General features: G+C 47.7%; 1 protein-coding gene across 1 annotated transcript in view; it reads left to right on the top strand.

The window, feature by feature from the left end:
* The first annotated feature begins 2,436 nt into the window (after positions 1–2,436).
* Positions 2,437–20,151, top strand: part of GDPD4 (glycerophosphodiester phosphodiesterase domain containing 4) — a 38,040-nt gene continuing 20,325 nt past the window's right edge. Inside the window, exons 1-4 of the mRNA XM_065851626.2 lie at positions 2,437–2,595; positions 16,368–16,576; positions 17,414–17,517; positions 18,575–18,668. Of these exons, the coding sequence (XP_065707698.2) occupies positions 16,394–16,576; positions 17,414–17,517; positions 18,575–18,668 (381 nt within the window). The 5' untranslated portion in view covers positions 2,437–2,595; positions 16,368–16,393. The remainder of the gene's footprint in view (positions 2,596–16,367; positions 16,577–17,413; positions 17,518–18,574; positions 18,669–20,151) is intronic.

The raw sequence follows: 20,151 nt of genomic DNA, 5'->3' as shown, positions 1-20,151 counted from the left end.
CGGGGCAGGACACGGGGTGGGAGGACCTGAACGTATGTATTTCCCAACAAAATACTCCACGTCGTGGATGGCAGCTGGGCAGGCAGACTGTCCCCACTCCCTGTTTGTTCCATTTTCCCCCTGGTTTTATCTTCTCCTAACACAAAGAGAAGCAAAACTCCTCGGGGTTCAAGGCTGCCCTGCCTTGCCGATGTCCTCGGGGTGGGTTTCTGTGGCACCACCCCCGTGCAGGCATTTTCTTTATGGCCTCATAAACTCCAAGCCTGGGCTGGCCGGTGGCGTGGATCCAGCAAATCCTCGCTTGTCGTTGTCGCCAGATGCCAGTGGGACCGGGATACCACCTGTGGCACCAGGGTGAGGGTTTTGCAGCTGAGATAAGCTGGTGAACTCTGAGCTGAAGATACCGAAGCCAGAGCAGCCTCTGCCCAGCTGGTGAGTCCTTTGCCAGGTGTTTGCAGAGCAATGCATGGAACTAAAGGCTTCGCATTTCTGCACCTAGAAGAAAGCAAAAACGTGGCATTATTTCAGAGCAGAGAACAGAGATATCTGGGGTTTTCTTCATTTCTTAGGAGATCAGCATGAAGCTGCCGGTCGGCAGCTTAATCGTAGAGTAATAGAATCACAGAATAGTTTGGGTTGGAAAGGGCCTTCACAGCTCATCCAGTGCCACCCCTGCCATGAGCAGGGACATCTTCACCAGCTCAGGTTGCTCAGAGCCCCGTCCAGCCTGGCCTGGGATGTCTCCAGGGATGGTTCATCCACCATCATAGATCAGGCTATGTTTGTGTTCTAAATTACATTTTCAATTTTTTTAGAGCTCTTCCCTCCACTGTTGAAGCTTTTTTGCATTGATGATGTTGCTCAACCTCATCCCCTGATCCCCCACATACCCCTTAACATCCATGAGGATGCAACAGCTGGAAAAAAGGCAGCCTGGGCAGGGATGATGGTGAAGCCCTTTCAGAAGGTATTTTGGGCAGCTCTGGCCTTGCTCTTGGCTTCAAAGGCAGAACAAAGCTCTTGGGCCCTCCACACTCTCCACTACTCAAAGCTGCTGGGCCACCTCCATGCCATGTGTCCTCTGGGCATGGACCTTCAGGACCTTGGTGTGGCCTCATGGTGCATCTGGGCTCAACACGGCCACAAACCTGTGAGGAGAAAGATCCAGTGAATCAACTCAGATTAAAACAAGGTATCTGGAAAAGCTGCTGTTGCTGCTCCAGTGCCATCAGCCTTCTTAATCTCACCCTTTCCTGCCCTATTTAACAGTTTTTCAGGAATCAGAATATAAAGTAAGTGATATTTCTAGAAGTTTACACACAATCCCATGCCTCTTTACTCCAGCTGAGCATCATGCTGGAATATGATCAGCAATAAAAACAGCTGCTTCTACTTTCTTACCCTGCGGTTCCCTCATTTATTTAATATTCCAGTTCCAAAGGGAACTGGATGATGGCATTTTAGGATCTAGTGCTCAGTAAGGCTTAGCAACACTGCTTTTAAAGTGGAACTCTTATATATCTTCTGCTCATCATTAGGTTTCAGAGTGAACCAGGCTGTCATCTCCATAGCTCATCTTCTAATTGAAAGTTTCTCTTTGTAATGTTAGCTGCCCAAAAGCTGCTGGGACATCATTGCTGCCTTGTTCTTCCCCTCCCCGCTTGTAGGGGCAGTTTGCTGATTTTGCTTTTGAAGGATCCTCCGATCCATCTTTTCATGCAACAAGATAAATCCCAACGTAAGACATAAGAGGGATGACAAAACTGCACCGGTGGTGTTTCCGAGAGCCCTCCGGGCCTGGAGGGGATGTTTCTTTTGCCTCTCATGCAGTGAAGAGACTTTTAGGAGCAGGAGAAGCTGCGGGAGGCTGTGCAGCTTCCTTGCCCAAGGAACTTTACAGATGTCTGTCTGAAAGTCCAGGGCACATGGGAGGTTACAAAATACAGCCGCACAAACTGCTTTTGTGTTGCTGACCTGTCCCCTCTCCCCCTCCAAAGGAAGTTATGGCTCTAATAGGATTTAGATATTAAAGCTCAAAACTGTGCAAAAAAAATAAATAAAATAATCAGGTTTTGAATCCAGGGTTGCTCAGAAATCTGGTGCAGCAGATTCCTGCCCAGGGCTTACAGCGTGGGAAACATTTCCCCGGAGGAGGTTCAGAAATTTTAATTCTGAGGGTCAGCAATGCCGCGTTTTGCCCAAATCTCCTTTGGGATATTTCTTCAGACCCCATCCTTTGGACAGCTAATTCTGCCAAGGCGGGATCTGAATTCCAGCCTCTCTTATTTGGGATGTGCGAGGCATGAACCAAACCCAGGTTCTCCCGCAAGTCGCTGATGTCTCCCAGAGCCATGCGGTGAGCAGCTGCCCGTGTCCCATGATGAGGTTTTAATTTTTCCAGCCTTGGGGACTGAATTTATTAAGCCCTTGTGTGGCCCCTCCTACCGTGGGAGGGACGGCTCCAGCAGCCTCTCTAATGCTGGGTGTCACACAGCGGTGTCACCATTCAGGTCCCGGAGTGTCACAAGCAAAGGACACAGCAACCCAGGTGCAGCAGAAAGCAAAAGATAACCCCTCCATGTGCGTCCCGGCGCGGTGAGTTACCTCTTCTCTCTCCTGACTCTTAAAGATGCTCCTTCCTACTCAAATACATCCCTGCCTGCTCTTTCCTGCATGCCCTAAAAGTTAGAACTGCGAGGAGAGAGGGGAATTTATTTGATTTTCCCTTTTTTTATTCTTAGACTTTTCCTTTGACTTTTCCTTTCTTTACTTCGCACTTTTCAATGTGTTGGTTGGGATGTGACAGCGGGTGATCGACCCGGCTCCCGCCCGGGGTTGCAGTGAGAAACAAAGCCCGAAGAGCTGGAAAATAGGGAGAAACGATAACAAAAAGGGGAGAGAAAGGGGTGATTTGTGAGCTGGGGGGGGGGTTTCTGATGGCTGGTTGGGGAGGGAGAAGATACTCAGCAATCTGGCTTGGCTCTCGGGGTCTGTGCGGGATGGGTTAGTTGGGATCTTTTGAGGAGAAAATCGGGAGATGGGATGAGACGTGAGCTCGAGCCGGGGTGGCGGTGGGAGGGAAACGGCGGCCGAGCATTTGCAATTCTTGGGATAAAGGGCTGTTTCCATAGTAAAAAGGGAGAAAGGAGCCTCTCTCTTTCTTCCCCTGAGCTCACAGAGCGTGTGAAACAGGGAGGTCGACTCGGGAACAAATAGCCCGTGGAAGTGTAACATCTGGGAACAGCTGTAAATAATCAGGACCTGGTTGGGAAGGCTGGAAACAACTCCCTGGTCCATAGTTTGCCCCGTCGCTGCACGTCACCTTGGGAGGTTTGATGGGCCACTCTTGGGAGAGCAGCTGAAAACAGGATTTGGCCTCGGCTTTAGTCTCATGTTATTATCCTAACACTTCCACGTTATTTGTAGGCACAGCCATAATTAGCAGTGAAACGGAGGAATTTTGACTTCTAGGAAAGAGTGAATTTTGATTTAGGGTTCGGCACTCAGCTGATATGAACCTGGGGATCGGGACGAGACCAACTTTGCGTTGGATAATGCAGACTTTGGTCAGCTGGAGGTCCAACCTGTGCTGTGTGTCACCTCCTCTTCACTTCTGCATTGGCTTTGTGAATCCTGATCTCAGAGTATAGCATCTCTCAGGACTTATCCTCCAGCATGTGATACCAGGTGGAAGGGAGAGAGAGAACCGAAAAAGAAATTCCCTACAGCTGCTCAAAGCTTTTAAGCTGCGTTTAACAACAACAACCACAAAAATAAAAAAGAAAGAAAAAAGGAAGACCATAGTGTACCATGGGACCAACTGGATTTTAATTAAAAAAGTGTTCTGAACGTGAAGGCAGCCAAAGCTGTTGCTTCCTTTCCAACTTTGGTATTGAAATGCTTAAAAAGTGTGAAGGATTTCCAGAGTAATTTGAAATATTTGCAGAGAAATGCAAAGCTGGGTTTCACCACCGGTCCTATGACTTTCTTACACTGTGACATTGGACAGAGGAGGTGACCAGGTAGTGTCTTTTGAGCTTTATGTGTAATTTCTGGTGATGAAAACGCAGTTCTTTAAATTTGGTGTTGGTAGCTTATTGCGAAACTACCTGCAGCCAACAAAGGGCCTCTGAGCGAGTTGTTACCGTACAGTTGTGCTTACAGTGATAAAATATTAACCAAAATATAAGAGTAAACACTTTTTAAAGAAGTTTGTGGCCCTTTGACAATATGCACTTAATTTCCTTGCTGTGTGAGAGCCCAGGGGCCCTCACTCAGGCAAACAATTCTCATTGTGTGCAGATGGCTTCAGAAGTTGTCACCCATCAGCTGAGACCTGTTTGCTCCTGCCTCCTTTTAACACGGAGCACATCCTGCCCAGCAGCAAAGTTCCAGCTTGGAACAGTCTTCATAGAACCATAGGATGATAGTTTGGGTTGGGGGACCTTCCAAGCTCACCCAGTGCCACCCCTGCCATGAGCAGGGACATCTTCACCAGCTCAGGTTGCTCAGAGCCCCGTCCAGCCTGGCCTGGGATGTCTCCAGGGATGGTTCATCCACCACCTCTCTGGACAACCTGGGCCAGGTTTTACCACCCCCATCTCTTTAGCATCTTGTCCTCATCCTGTTCTTCATGTGCTGTATCCTGCTTTCTCACAGCAGCATTTAAGGACGAGCCATAGCTGGCTGGTTTTTGGTGGCTGAGGGATTGGTGTTTGATAAGATCCCAGTAAACAGAGTGTGGCCTTGGCCGATGTCCCCTGTGACTTTCCCCACCAGGACATTGGCATCTGCTGCATCTCTTGTCTTCTCCAGGAAGAAGGATAGAAGGAGTGATACTTCACAGGGTCAAACAAATTGAACATGCCCACGTCTTGCTCTCATATTGGTCCCTTTCTGCTGTCATTGTTTGTCTTGCAAATCTCTGTGGTGTCCCCAGGGAAGATGCAGTGTTAAGCATGAGGAGGACCCGCTCTCCGGAACAGGACAGACTCTCCATCCTCCTGGCCCAGGTCCTTTTTGCTGGTCAGGCAGTTGGAGACTGTGAGTTGTAGTCAGTGTAGTCTATGAGTAGTCTGTGAGGGACTGGGACTGGTCCTCTGCAGGTCTGGTGCCAAGAAAAGGCTTTTGGGGCCATAATGTGGAGAGGGAAACATCGCTGCAGTAGCAAACAAAAAAGCCACCATCCTCATCAGGAAAGGAGTGAAGGGCAGCAACCTGGCTTGTATCAGCTCTGGTGTGGCCAGCAGGCCCAGGGCAGTGACCGTCCCTGTGCTGGCACTGGTGAGGCCAAACCTTGAATCCTGGGGTCAGTTTTGGGCCCCGTATGCCAAGAAAGTCTTTGAGGTGCTGGAGCGAGTTGAGAGAAGGGAACGGAGCTGGGGAAGGGGCTGAAGCACAAGTGTGATGGGAGCGGCTGAGGGACCTGGGGAGTTCAGCTGGAGAACAGGAGCTGAGGGGAGACCTTCTGATCTCTGAACTGCCTGAAAGGAGCTTGGAGCCAGGGGGGGTCGGGCTCTGCTCCCCAGGAACAAGCGCCAGGAGCAGAGGAAACGGCCTCAAGTTGCGCCAGGGGAGGCTGAGGTTGGATCTTGGGAACAATTTCTTCTTGGAAAGGGCTGTGGGGCATTGGACCAGGCTGCCCAGGGCAGTGCTGGAGTCACCATCCCTGGAGGGGTTGAACAGATGCAGAGATGAGGTTCTTAGGGACACAGGGTAGTGCCACGGTTGAGTTAACAGTTGAGCTCGATCTTGAAGGTCTTTTCCAAGCAAAATGATCCTGATTCTATGATTCTGTGTGTGAATGAGGTTGTGGCTGCTGCCCATGGGGTCAGTTTTGCTGTCAGCTCCGCATCTGGGTGCAAGAAGAAGGAGAAACAAATCTGCAAGCAGGGCACGTGAGCAGCTCAAAGCATCACTCTCTGCCCTCACGCTCAGGCTGGAGTTTCACTGCTTCTGTAGAAATATTTTTGAATCCGTCTCTTCCTTAGCCTCCCACTTCATTCCCTCTGTTCTCCAACATAACTGTGAGCAAGTCCTTTTTTCTCCAGCCTCCTCCATCTGCTCTAATTAGGCTGGAATCCCCTGTAAGGTTTTCAATCGCCAAGATATTTGTACGGCACCGAGTCTCCGTGACAATAACGGGTCCAGTTGTCTCTGCCGCACTGATTCAGTCTGGTCCTTTCAGCAGCTGCTCTTAATCACTGAACTTATTCTGGAAGGTCTCCAGAACTGGAGGAATAAAAGACACTTTAGAAAAAGGGGGAAAGGGAAAATTGGCAGGAACAATTGCTTTTTAAAAGGCTACTTATTTCTTAAGATGTACTTGCTACTGATTAACCTTTGCTCCGTGGTTGCTTTAATTGATTCATGCCTTAGAGCAGTCAGAAAGGTTATGTGGGGTCATGGTGGCTCTCTCCTATGTGCTCTCTTTCCATGAAAAGTTTTTAAGAATTTTTGATTGCACAAAACCTGGCTCTTGCAATAAATGCAGGTGAATGACACCAACCCTTTTACCTTCTCCACCCCCCAGATTATCCAGCTCCCATCTTAATGCTTTGCTGCTGTGACCTCTTCCTTCCCTCCCTGTTACCAGTTACCTGGTACCAAGCCGAGCCTATCCCATACTCCTCTGTAATTCATGGTTAATGCTGGTTTTGGGGATGATTTTCTGGCCCTTAGAAGAGTTGAGTTGAGCCATTTCTCTTCACTGGTTGTACCAGGAGCTCAGGTTGACTGCTCAAGCACAGGGGAGATGAGTCCAACCGCTCTTCCAGGAATCACAGAATCAATAGAACCTTAGAATAGTTTGGGTCGGAAGGGACCTTCCAAGCTCATCCAGTGCCCCCCCTGCCATAAGCAGGGACATCTTCACCAGCTCAGGTTGCTCAGAGCCCCGTCCAGCCTGGCCTGGGATGTCTGCAGGGATGGGGCATCGACCACCTCTCTCGGCAGCCTGTTCTAGTAATTTACCACTCTCATCATAAATAATTTCTTCCTCACATCTGTCCTGAATAGGAAGACCAAACGAGGAATGAAAACATCCCAAACTCTGAAACCGAATAAATAGTTCCCTTCCTCCAGGCTGCTGGGATGTGAGTGCTGCTGGGCAATGATCCAGGAGAGCTGCCTGTGCTGGGTGCCCTGGGCCCTGAAGATGTCTATCCATGGTCACCCAAGGTTCTGCCCATGGTCACTCAAGGTTCTACCCATGGGTTGTCTGCACAGGGACGTGACCACACAATTAAACCCACTGATCTTCCTGCCTTGCTGAGCAGAATACATGGCTCACACAAGCAGATGGTTGAAAATCAAATGAGCTGTACAGTCCTCATCTGTTGCTCTTGTTGCGTTGTTGGACCAACCTTCAATTGGGAAACTGAGGCGCTTGGTGGAGGTTCCTCTGCGTTCGTAGCTTGGTGTTCGGTCAGGGAATTTCACAGGATCACACAGAATCACAGAATTGAGTGAGTTGGAAAAGACCTCAGAGATCATCCAGTCCAACCCTTGGTCCAACTCCAGTCCATTGACCAGATCATGGCACTAAGTGCCATGGCCAATTTCAGTTTAAAAACCTTTAGGGACGGTGAGTCCAGCACCTCCCTGGGTATCTGAGTGTGGATCTTGTTTGTCAGACTACCCTTTTGCTCTGAAGCGGGTTCAAAAATTCCCTGAGATGGCTTATGCAGAAATGTAGTAGTGTTTAATCACCCAGAAAAGATTTTCCTCTGGGAACAGCAGAACCACATTCTTACGGTGCAAAAAATGGGCCAGCCCTGATGCCTTTGGATGCTGTAGATAACTAAACAGAGACACCTCTGGCTGGCACCACAGAAAACATCCTTTCCTCCCTTTCCCTCCCTCCTCGCAGGGTTGTTTTACTCCAAGGTCTGAACTTTAACACCAGCAGCTTGGGGGAGGGCCAGCGACGGGGGTTTCGACACGGTGGCCGTCCAGGGCCCCCGTCCTTTGTCCGGGCTGAATAGAGCTCTGCAGAGCTGCCGGGCAGAGGTATGTGATCTGCAAACCTCTTTTCTTCCCTCTTCTTGGCCGATGGACAAAGTCTTCCCTCGGAGACGACGCTGGCGGCGGTGCGTGCCCTGGGTGGGGCTGGAGAGGGTCCCCCACACTGCGTCCCCATCTCCTCGTCCCCCCTGAACAGCGGGGCACAAAGAGCCGCTTAGGCATTCACAGGAGCAGAGAGGGACCCGCGCCAGGGCATGCTGAACTGCACAAAATGGGATTTATCTTCAAAGAAATATTTCCCTGCTTTCTGAGCTCTTTTTTTTTTTTTCCCAAGGGATTTATTCCTCCTCCTCCCCAGGCAGGCTTTGAGCCGTGGAAACACTTTTTTTGCATCCCCGTGGTTGCTTTTGAATGGTGGGAGGGTGACTTCTTAGAAAGCCGTGGACCACCCAGGGGCAAAGCCCAGGGCTGTGCCCCATGGGGATGAACTGGTGATGATGCACGAGCACGACAGGGACAAAACTCCTCCCTTCTCCTGTTGAGCAAACTGCAGTGTGGGGAGCAACATTCACCCCCATTTATTCATACTGAGTCTCCATTTTCAGGCTGGACCTGGAGATATGAGCTCACTGATGCTCCTGATTCCCAATTTAGGTGAGCAAAATGACACTCAAACACAGATGTCTCACTGCTGCCAACTGGGACCAACATCTGGCAGGGCGGTGGAAGGTCTCTGCGTGGTCACAACTGGAAAGCTGCTGTTCCTGAGACCACTTTTAAGGCTATTTTTTGCCTCTTCTCACCTCTACTGCCCAGAAGAGGGACATCAACTTCCCCAAAAGGCTGGCTGTCCTTACAGAGGGCATGCCCAAGGCTGAACTAAAGGGGGCTATTACATGTTTATGGGTTATGTTCATATATCAGCTATATGAAGAAGCTCAGGGTCCAAGAGAGAAGGTACTGCTGATGAGTCAGTTTTGGGCCCCTTATGCTGGAGCGAGTTGAGAGAAGGGAATGGAGGTGGGGAAGGGGCTGGAGCACAAGTGTGATGGGAGCGGCTGAGGGACCTGGGGGGTTCAGCTGGAGAACAGGAGCTGAGGGGAGACCTTCTGATCTCTGAACTGCCTGAAAGGAGCTTGGAGCCAGGGGGGGTCGGGCTCTGCTCCCCAGGAACAAGTGATAGGATAAGAGGAAATGGCCTCAAGTTGCACCAGGGGAGGTTGAGGTTGGATCTTGGGAACAATTTCTTCTTGGAAAGGGCTGTGGGGCATTGGAACAGGCTGCCCAGGGCAGTGTTGAAGTCACCATCCCTGGAGGGGTTGAACAGACACATAGATGAGTTTCTCAGGGACATGGTTTAGTGACAGTGTTGCGTTAATGTTTGGACTTGATGATCTTGAAGTTCACTTCCAACCAAAATGATTCTGTGACTGACAGGGTTAAAGCTACTTGTGCATTGTGCCCATTTCTGTGGTGCTCGGAAAGTGCCTGCAGAGACTTTTCTTGGATCAAAATTTTCTTACACCAGGAGCCATGCGAATACTCCCTGGGAAAGCAATTCCTGAAAAACACATCATCTGAGCTATTACATACATGTGAATATCTACCTTTTTAAAAGAGTTGTTTTCTGTACCAGATCCTTTTTCAGATCCTTCCGTGGCCAAACAGGGCCCTATCCACATTTTAGTGTGGAGGAAAATATGGAAAACAGACATGAAAGTACAAAATTCTGCTTGTGTTGGTCAGCATTTGATGCTGGATTTCGGAGTTTCTTTGCTGCCCTCAGCCAGAATCTCCTCTCCCCCATTACCACCAACAAAGCCATCAGCAATTGCTGCCACCTGGGGCTAGGAGAGCACCTTGGGTTGGACACAGGTCACCCTTTCCTCCCCTTGGGACTGGAGTGTTCCCTCCCCAGAGCAATAAGAGCTCGTGAGCCCCCTGCTCCCCTATTTTCTGGACCCACCATGATGGAGAAGCTGTAGCTTTAGTCCTCAGGACCAGGGAGACCAAGGTCTGGCATGGCCTGGTGGCCACCAAGTATGCTGGGCTGGTGGCCGTGGGTCACCCCCTTGCTTGAGTGGTGCAGTGGAACTTCCTAGAAGGACAGTTGGGGCCGTTGGAACGTTCTAGAAGGAAGAGGGGAAGGTGCAACCGTCTATAAGGAGGGCTGGGAGAAGAAAAGTGGAGTGGGCTGGGAGGACGTCTCTAGAAGGTAAGTAGGGTGGACCTCTGTAGAAAGCAGCCCTCAGTCAAAAATAGTTTAAACCCAGACCCCAGCTGTGTTGGGTTCAACCTCCCGTTGTGCCTCAAATGACAGTTTCCCAAGCTGAAATTGTCCCCATCTGTGCCAGGCCCATGCTTTTGCTCCTTGCAATGGAGCCAGTGTTGCGCAAACCTCTGCAGAAACAAAACCATTTGGCCCTTTCGGGAGGTTTCTGAGTAATAATAATGGACAGGAATACGTTTGAGTCCAGCCAAAGATGTGACGTTTGTGAAAATGTTTCTCCACCCCCTTTTTTTTTTTATTTAAGCTACTATTCATTTGCTTTGTTCAAAACACTCATTTTGTTCCTAGCAGATGAGAAGGAAAATCTATTGTAGTGCTGTGAGAACCTTTTACAAACACGACTATTTCCCCTTGCCTGTTTCCACGCAAAGCTGAAAGTATTTGTATAAAATCCATGGTAAATGCTCCGAGGCTTGGCCAATAATTTCCTAAGCACGCATTTGTTAACGTAGACACCGAGGTGCTTTGAAGATGAAGAAAAACATCTGCGATTTCGGATTGTGATGATTATGATTAAGTGAGGTTTCTGCGAGTGGTTGTGGATAATGAGTCATCCCCAGGCGCCTGACGTAGGGGACAAACATGCTCCATACATGAGGGACTACTGAGAGAGGGACCTTGAAGGAGTAGAGAGACTTTGGACAATTTTGGGGAGCAGGCTGGAGGAGAGGAAAAATCGATCTGTTCAAAAACGTGGTTCAACGTTGGAGCTTTATTTTCTATAATGTTCACGCTGGAATAAAGCCAGGGATTAAGGTGCCTTCTCTACCCTCAATTCTCATGGACAACGCCTGGTTTTGTTTTAAGGTGAATAGACCCCATGTTGGAGCGAGGCTTGCTCCCGTATGTGTAGAAGTTTGGGGCAGGCAGCAGTGATTCCAAACCTCATCTCGCTCATCCCCAGCTATGGAGGGTTCCTCAAGAGCTTGTCAAATTGAGCCCACAAAGCTGATCGATTCCCTCAGAAGATCTTGCCTTAGAGCATTTGGATGCGACCACAGATGAGGGACTGTTTGAGCAGACTGCACCACCTATGTCCAGCACAGCTCCTGCTGGGGGTCTGACCTTTAGACTGCAGCACAAAGAGTCCTCTGTGATGGGGATAAGTCCCCGTGCAATCCTAATTGATGCAGTATTTTAGCTGTATTTGGTTTAAATGGTTTTGATTGTTTGTGTCTGTTCGAAGTGTGGTGGTGTATTATAAAACACAAGGCGTTAACCTTGGTGGAAACCTCCCCATCACTTTGAAAACCACAGCCGTGTTGGAGGTGAGCTACAACAAATTAAATAGAGAAATATTGTCCCTGTTATTCCCTGTTTACCCCTTCTACTTCCACATTTATTCATTGTTCCCTGTGTGGAGCCCTATTGTTGCTTTGAGCTAATGGCACCCCAAAGCCAACAGCTAATCAATTAATGAGATGTGTTATTCCCAGGCTGCACATACTCCATGGGATCCCACACACAAGTAAAGTATAATTAGGGCTTATAAAGAAACTGTTGAAAGTCTTAGTGATAAATTATAATTATAAACTGCCAGGGAAAGGAAAGTATATAGAGTCTATACCCTATCATAGGGAGATTATGACTAGCTTTATTTTATTTGATCCTTTTTCCTCTGCTGCGTTAAACCTCATTAATTCCCTGAAAAGAAATTGAAAGCAGATGATGGTGAAACAAAAGGGATCCTAGGCTGTGATCCAGAGCCTTGGGCAGAAATGCCGGTTTAAGGGATGCTTTTTGTTGAGCTTTTCTGGCTGTTGGTAAAATGTTTACGGCTCATGGTGAGGGTGATCATCCAGTAGCTTTCCAGGAGGTTGATTCTACTGCTTTGTATCTGTTGGTGTGATGCTGTGGAAGCTCCTGGGTGGAAGGGCAGGAAGCGATGCCCCATAGAGTGGTGGGATGACACCAGAAGTCCCCATGCAAAGGAGCTGCAGGTGCTGGGGAAGCTCAGCTCAGGCTCAAAGCACCTCCCTCCCCTAGCATGGGGTTCACATTCTCTCCAAATCCTTTAGAAAAGGTGGTATGGACAAAGTGGACATCACTCCTATCTCCTGCCTTCCTTCGCCATCAAGATGCTCAGGCCAAGCTGGCCATGCTCGGGCGCTGAGGAAAAACATCTCCACATCCCTCACATGGTTGCTGGTACAAAAAAATATATATATTTCTTTCCAATTCTCTTCTCTAAGCTGACCGGGAAGTGTGTTTGTAATATCTGAAAAGAGCCCTGCACCCGCCTTGCCCATGTGCTGTAAGATATTGTGTTGGAGAAAACTAGTTAGATACAGGAGAAAAGAAAAAGACTCAAAATGCCCAAGGATAAAGCTATAGGGCAATACCAATTTGACTGCTATACCTTTTTACCCCTCGAAAGATGGATGTCCTAGCTCTACATCACTAAAGAAGATGAAGATTCTCCCTCTTTGCTTGTGCACTGGCCTCTCAAGCAAGCTCGGCTTGCAGTACCTTCTGCTTTCAGGCCATGTGGCTGAACGTTTCCTGCTTTTTTTCTCCCCTGCTCCTTCCTCCGTCATCCCCCCAGGGTTATTTTTCATGCCTCTGCTCACTCTCTGTCAAGGAGTGGGAAATGAGCAGCCCCGTTCAACTGCCTGCGATTATGGGGACTCTTATCTGCGAGCAAACAAAGTCTCTGTTTGCAAGGGAAAGACCTGAGACCTCTTGGGTTTATGGAGCTGAAAAACATATGTTACTGCTTTCATGGCTCACTTGCTAAGGAGTCCTAAACTTTGCTCTCCTACTGATGCGTGTTTTCCTGCTTGCTCTTTGTTCCCTTGGCTTTCCCAGTGAGTGCATTCAGGTTTGCTCTTTCCCTCCTCTATCCATTTACCTTTGCCTGGCAGAGATGGGCAGGGATTGCAGATGACCTCTGAGTTTTAGGAGCACTCTGCTTCAAATCGAGATGTGAGCATTGTAAGGCCTTTTGCTGTGTCATAGAATCATTTAGTTGGAAGAGACCCTCAAGATCACTGAGTCCAACTATTAACCCAACTCTGTCACTAACCCATGTCCCTAAGAACCTCATCTATGTGTCTGTTCAAGCCCTCCAGGGATGGTGACTTCAGCACTGCCCTGAGCAGCCTGTTCCAATGCCTGACAGCCCAAATTGCTCCCAATATCCAACCTCAACCTCCCCTGGTGCAACCTGAGGCCGTTTCCTCTGGTCCTGGCGCTTGTTCCTGGGGAGCAGAGCCCAGCCCCCCCTGGCTCCAAGCTCCTTTCAGGCAGTTCAGAGATCAGAAGGTCTCCCCTCAGCTCCTGTTCTCCAGCTGAACCCCCCAGGTCCCTCAGCCACTCCCATCACACTTGTGTTCCTGGCAATGACTGAGCTGCTCCAAATCCTGATACAGATCTCCTGTCTTTCGGCCTCTGCATCTACCACATGTTGTTGTATTCTTTACTCTTTAGATGGTTGCTGGGTCCAGATGCTGGGATCTTTGTTCAGGTCAGATGCTTGTGAATTCAAACGGTTCAGCATTTGATGTGGTCTGAGGCACGGCAGATTCAGCCAGCCCTTGGGAAAGGTGTTTTTATGGCTTCTGAGTGCCTCACTGCAGCTGTAACAGCAGACTGGTCATTTGTGAGCAAGGGGGAAACTGTGGGGTGGAGGGTAATGAGAACCTGAAGAGTGGCTGAGGTGTAAAGAGGGAGCTCGCATTACATTAAATGCAATATATGAGCATATGGAGGTGGGAAATGGGAAATGCCAGGAAAATCCCTAATAGCAGGTGACTATGGACCTCATACAAGGATGTTCTGAGGAGAAGAAAACATGAATGACAAGACTGTAAAAGCTGAGGTTGTTTAGTCTGGAGAGCACTGCACAGAGAGGCTGTGGAGTCTCCTTCTCTGGAGACATTCAAACCCACCTGGACACCTTCCTGTGTGATCTGCTCTGGTGACCCTGCGTTAGCAGGTGGGTTGGGCTGGATGATCTCCAGAGGTCCCTTCAACCCCAGCCAGCCTGTGATTCTGTGATTGGGGGAAAACATCCAAACCATTGTGAAATATGTAACAGAGGAAAGGCTTAAAAACAAAAACTTTTAATGTTAAAGTTTGGACTGAATTAGCCCATCTTGGGAGTTGGTGAGATCTCCATCATTGGCAATTTTTATGAGGAGTAGGCTGACACCTGGGTTTGACACCTGACATGCTGTAACCAGGCAGATGGAGCGAAGAGTGCTTCGAGGTCTCTTCTGTCTCTGTTTTCCTATCAAATCCTGTGTGTTCATACATAAATGTTGGTGTGTGAGCCTCGTGTCCACACCAGGAATGAGAATAGCAAGCTTCACGGCCCTCTGACAGCGAAACTGATAGTTTTGGCCTATTGTCCTGAATTCTGATTGCAGAAGGACAAGGGCTGGGCAAGAATGGATGCTGTGTTTCAGTTACAGCGGAACTCGTGGTTTAGGGATCCTCGTAGGAGGTAAAAATACTACATCCTTATGGTATATGACACCCTTCTGGTAAGAGCTCTGAGCCTCAAATATATTTCAAAGACATGGTGGGGGTGACTTGGTAGTTGCTGGGTTTATGCCAGGTGTGCTTGAGGACGGCTCATGGAGACAGCAGGATCATCTGTCATCTGCACCACTCGCTGGTGGCATAACCCTCGCATCCCTGTCTGTGCTCTAGGTAATTCAAGAGCAGGATCGATCGCTATCTTGCCATGTGAGATTGGTATCAATTTTTTACGATGGGGTGACGTACATGGTGCCCAGATCCAATACTGCTGAACTTCCAGGGAAGGAGGTTGTAGTGAGGAGGGTGTTGGTCTCTTCTCCCAAGTAATAAGAAGCAATAGAATAGGAGGAAATGGCCTCAAGCTGCACCAGTGAGGTTTAGATTGGATATTGGGAAGAATTTCTTCCTTGAAAGGGCTATTGGGCATTGGAACAGGCTGCCCAGGGCAGTGGTGGAGTCACCATCCCTGGAGGGATTAAACAGACACGGAGATGAGGTTCTTAAGGACATGGTTTAGTGCCAATGTTGGGTTATGATTGGACTCGATGATCTTAAGTGTCTCTTCCAACCAAAATGATTGTATGATTCTATGACTCCGCGCATCCCAGCTGCCAATAGACTGGCACATTTGGGAAGTTTTCCAGTTTTAACTTGTGTCTTATGTCTCTGTTTTATTTGTGCCTTCTGCAAACTGATAGTGTTATTAGAAGTGTCAATTTGCAATGATTTATCCACTGATTTCTGCAAAGATACGTCAGACTCTGAGTTAATTGCAAGCAATTCATATGTACATTTCATCCATGGGTATAGTGCAGCAAATAGTTCATTTAGGTCTTAAATTACTGTTATTACTTCAGATAAATCAGGGAAATTGGACCCCAAAGCTGGGACTTTGCAGCAGATACGCAAGCTTGTGAACATGGTTAGTATGGGCTCAAGGATACTATGGCAATTTTTAATGCAACAGAAAGGCATCTCTGGCTAATTTTACTCTAAAGAAGTGCTGGATAATGGTGCTTCTTTGTATGCTGAAGCACGACTTCTTTTTCTAACCCTTTCTTTGCCATCTTGATAGTGCCTTTCTCGGTGAACCTCTCTTTGCTGGCACAAAACCCTGTGCTATTTGCTTCACTTTGGTAGTTCTTGGTTTAAAATCTTGATTATGAACAGATCTCCTTGTGTGCATCTTTACAGCTACTCTTTCTACCCTTGAAAAACTGTGTCAAGTAAAGTTTTTTCAGTAAGGAAATAATTTTTAATTAATGGATTATTCTCTGCAGTGCTGCAGTTTTGCCAGGATAAGAGACTTACGTACCTGGAGAGTTTTAGTCCCTTTCCTACATGAGCTAGTTAAGTCGGTAGCAGGTTGGATATGGGCCACAGAGATGTTGAATTAATTCCTATGGCTAAGCCTAGGCTCAGGTTTATCTGACATAATTTGGGAATCTGCACAGAGTGTGTGGTTTCCCTCAGAAGTGGTTCAGAGCACGTAAGTTACAACCGGGAGTACCTGATGGTCACAGCAGCCTCTTGAGAAATCTTCCTCTCTTTTCTTCTGATGTTAAAAAACTTACCCAAAAGGAACATGGTTTACAGTCTCCCCATAAAACTTGTGGTCTCATTTCAGGAGGAAGATGAGATAAAGCCACTCCAATGGAGGCCAGCTCCACCAGCCTCAAGAGGCTCAAGTTTGGGAAGCTGAAGGTGGTACGTCGGCGCTTGCTCCAGAGGTACGAGCATCAGCCCTTCATCTCCTGCCTGGCTGGGTTCTACAGCTGCCGGTGGAAGCGGTACCAGCGCAGAAGGACCGAGCCTGGGAAATGCTGCTGCAAGACGGTAAATTAACTCAAAATCAGCACAGACGTTGATTTCTGTGTAGGGACGGGTCAGTCCAAGCTGACAAGTGACATGTTGTGGGCCAAAGGCATCCCTGCCCAACATCATTTGGAGCCCACTAAGTTACAATCATAGAATCATTTTGATTGGGAAAGACCTTTAAGATCATCAAGGTCAACTGTTAACCCAACACTACCAAGGCCAGCATTAAATCGTGTCCCTAAAAACCTCATCTATGCATCTTTTAAATCCCTCTGGGGATGGTGACTCCACCACTTCCTTGGGCAGCCTATTCCAATGCCTGACAACCCTTTCTGGGAATTAATTTTTTCCTAATATCCAATTAGATTGTTAGATTTTGGCTCTAAGCAATGGATGAATTGCTGTGTTTCTATGGCAGGCTCAGTTTTTCTGTGCCACCAGGCAGCCAACAAATGTGTGGTGGCAGGAAAGGACCTTGCACCAAAGCCTCCAGGCCAGTGCAACATCCCAAAGCCATAGTCTCAAATTAAAGAAGGGAAATCTGGCCTGGGTATGCAGTAAAAACTGCAAAGAGGACTGCTGCCCAGTGCAATTCTCTCTCACATGAGGTGGTTAAAATCCTGCTCATTTGAGTCATGAGATCTTTTTTCCCCGAAAATACATACTGTAGAATACGCTTTTGAGGCCATATCGCTGATCACAGAGGGCATGGCGGGAAGTCATCTCCACCTCTACTTCTGGAGGTCCAGCACCAAGCCACGTGTTTTATGAACAGACTAGAAGTATCTGCTATTTGCTCTACTTGCTTTGGGGTAGATGAGGCTTTGACCACTTGTCCTTCCTCTCCCTCTCCAGCGGGAATGCGTCTTTTTCCCACTGCTTGTTGGAGCTTTCTGCTTTTCTCTGATCTTTCTATACATGTGGAGTGAAGCAAAAAACGACTACAATAACTTTGACTGGTAAGTACCATCATTTTCTCCTCCTCTGCTCCTCAGGAGGTCCCCAGGGTGGTGGGAAGCGATGAGCACCCTCCCCAGCAGCTCGTCTGCAGCAGGACACTTTAGCCATAAGCCAAAGATTTGGCTTCTTAAGCTCTTGGTTACAGCATCCAAATTGAATATCCAGTGACTTCAGAAGTGCTGAGGCTCTGCCCTTCGTTTGGCGACAGTTTTTAGGTGCAAGTGTGAATTTTATACAAAAGTGAGAATCATCATCACAAAAATTGTGAGTGAAAGGGACTAAATAGCGCTTCCCTTTCCTCCACCAAGTCTTTTTTTTCCTCTCTGTTCCTTCTGAAGAAATGTAGTGGCTGGCATCAGAGGCATTGCACCAGCTATCTCACTGCAAAGAGAATTGCATGTTCCCAGCCTTCAAAGTAAGAAATAACTGGCAGGGATTTATGCAAATCCTTTGCTTCTGCAGTACGTAGGTTACAGTTATGCAAACCTGGCCCCTAAAATAAAGTGAAACCAGCTCAAATGCTACAGGGAGGAAAGGTGTAATGATACTATTCATCCTTATTGAGCCTTTGGGTAAAAAGCAAAGCTTCCCTCTCTCTCCCAGTGCAATTCCTCTACAGCTCCTCCAGCTTTCTGGTGTTCTCTCCTTCAAAACCTGACTCAAATTACCTTTTTGCTGTGGTGCACTGAACAACCACAGGCAGACAAGGTGGGCTGTTGGCCTGAGTCGTGTCATTTTACTCTTTCTCAAGGCTGCCTTGTCTGCAGCAAGGTTCTGTGTCCTATAGTCAGACCAGGGGCTCTTTGGAGCAAGACCATCCTTTGGTCCTGTATTTTACTCCCCCCAGCATACTGGGTTATTAGTTGGGTGGCTAATGCAATAACAGATTTGGGGAAGGAGGCTCTTTACCACTTTTGCCTGTTACAAGGTAGATTATCCCTCCCTCCTTCTTGGTTTCATTAATTTTAAGATTTCAAAATTTCAAGGAACAGGGCTGTTTCCCTTCAGTCTATGTGCTGAACATAAACACTATCATAACATTTTATTACCTTTTAGGTATAACTATGGGAACCTGGGCTTCTGGTTTCTCTGGTCTCTTGTTCTCCTGATTGTGGCTGCGATCTTGTTCACGTACATCACGCTGTTATTGGTAAGTATGGCTCCTTGTAAGTTTGTCCTGTAAACTGTGACAAAGCTGGCCATGATTTATAGTCCTAAAAAATAAACGTAGGGATGGCTTTAATGCATCATATCAAAGCTCAGCCTATCGCTGATGATCCCTAGACAGTGGATATCTGTTGAAGATTTGAAACACAACGAGTGGTTATGGTATTTTCTCCCCATGCCCACCTGAGGATGACCAATTTCAGCTTCGGGGTCTCTGAGCCACATGTGGTTTCTGTGCTTTCTTTCAACGATTTCCCTTTGATTAATTTGTTCAATATCTCCTTGAACTCAAGTGAAGGTGTGCCAGCAGTGGCTGGCTCTAGATTTAAGGGAAGGTAAAAATTGTCGTTCTGACAACAGGGAAAGGATGGGGCTCTGAATTGTGTAGCAGCAGTGATATGTCATCAAAGATGGGTTATTCCTCTAATCCTAATAAAAATGCTCATTAGAAGAAGGGCAACATTATCATCGAAGCTGCCTTCAGTCTCTCTATTTCACTGAAGGATTTCTCTCCAGATGTGGTCGGAAAATGCTCCTGAAGTTTATACTCAAAGAGGCACCATTCCTAAAATCTCCACTTTTCCAAATTCTGTGGATTCTTCTCAGGACTTATGATCTACTGTCTGCTTTTGTCACTGGAAACATACCAAAAGAAGGCATTTCCTATCATTTCTACCTAGTCATCTTTTTTCCCTGTCCTTACTCTCATAGGGACGCCCCAATAAAGAGAGATCTGCATCTGTGTTTCCACCCTCTGCATCCAGAGCTATAGGCTAAAAAATGACTTTAACTCCAGGACTGGAGTCCTCATTCAATCTCATGCCTGCTCAGACTTTCATTTTGAAATAGCAGGTGCTGGGGATGAGGTTATAGCTTTGACTCACCTGCGTGACCAAGACAACCAGCTTTTATCTTCAATTCCTGCTGTTCTTCCTTACCCATTCACTCATGTGTCGTCATATAGTCAATCTGTAAATTGCTCATGGCAGGGAATCTCTTTTTGCTTTGTTCATGCAATGCCCAGCACAATAGGTTTCTGGGGTCCTTTGTCTCAAAAAAATGGTGATTTTATTCTAGTGCTAGCAATAAAAACCCAAAGTGATAAAGAGGACAGCTGCTTGGCCATGCCCACGGCAATCAATAGCATCACAAAAGCAGTGGACTAACTGAGCTCTGAGTAGGACAAATAACAATATTTAATACAAGGATTTTGTGACACCTTGGTGACTCTAGGGCTCAATGTCTATTATTCAGCAAAGCCTATCTGACTTTCCCAGTGGCCACGGAGCTGTGTGGGTGGTTTGGTGGTTAAAATGCTACTTTGGGCAACCCAAAGCTTTGCCAGAGATGCCCGTGTGACATGGATACCTCTGAGATCAAACCTCAGCAGGCTGCGGATCTGGAGGCAACCTCAGGATCAGAATAACCATCATGGCACATGGTAGAAATGGGCTTTACAGGATTTC

Source organism: Patagioenas fasciata, chromosome 1 (genome assembly GCF_037038585.1).
Source record: "Patagioenas fasciata isolate bPatFas1 chromosome 1, bPatFas1.hap1, whole genome shotgun sequence".
Lineage (NCBI taxonomy): Eukaryota > Metazoa > Chordata > Aves > Columbiformes > Columbidae > Patagioenas > Patagioenas fasciata.
This window is presented reverse-complemented; position numbering and strand designations above follow the sequence as displayed.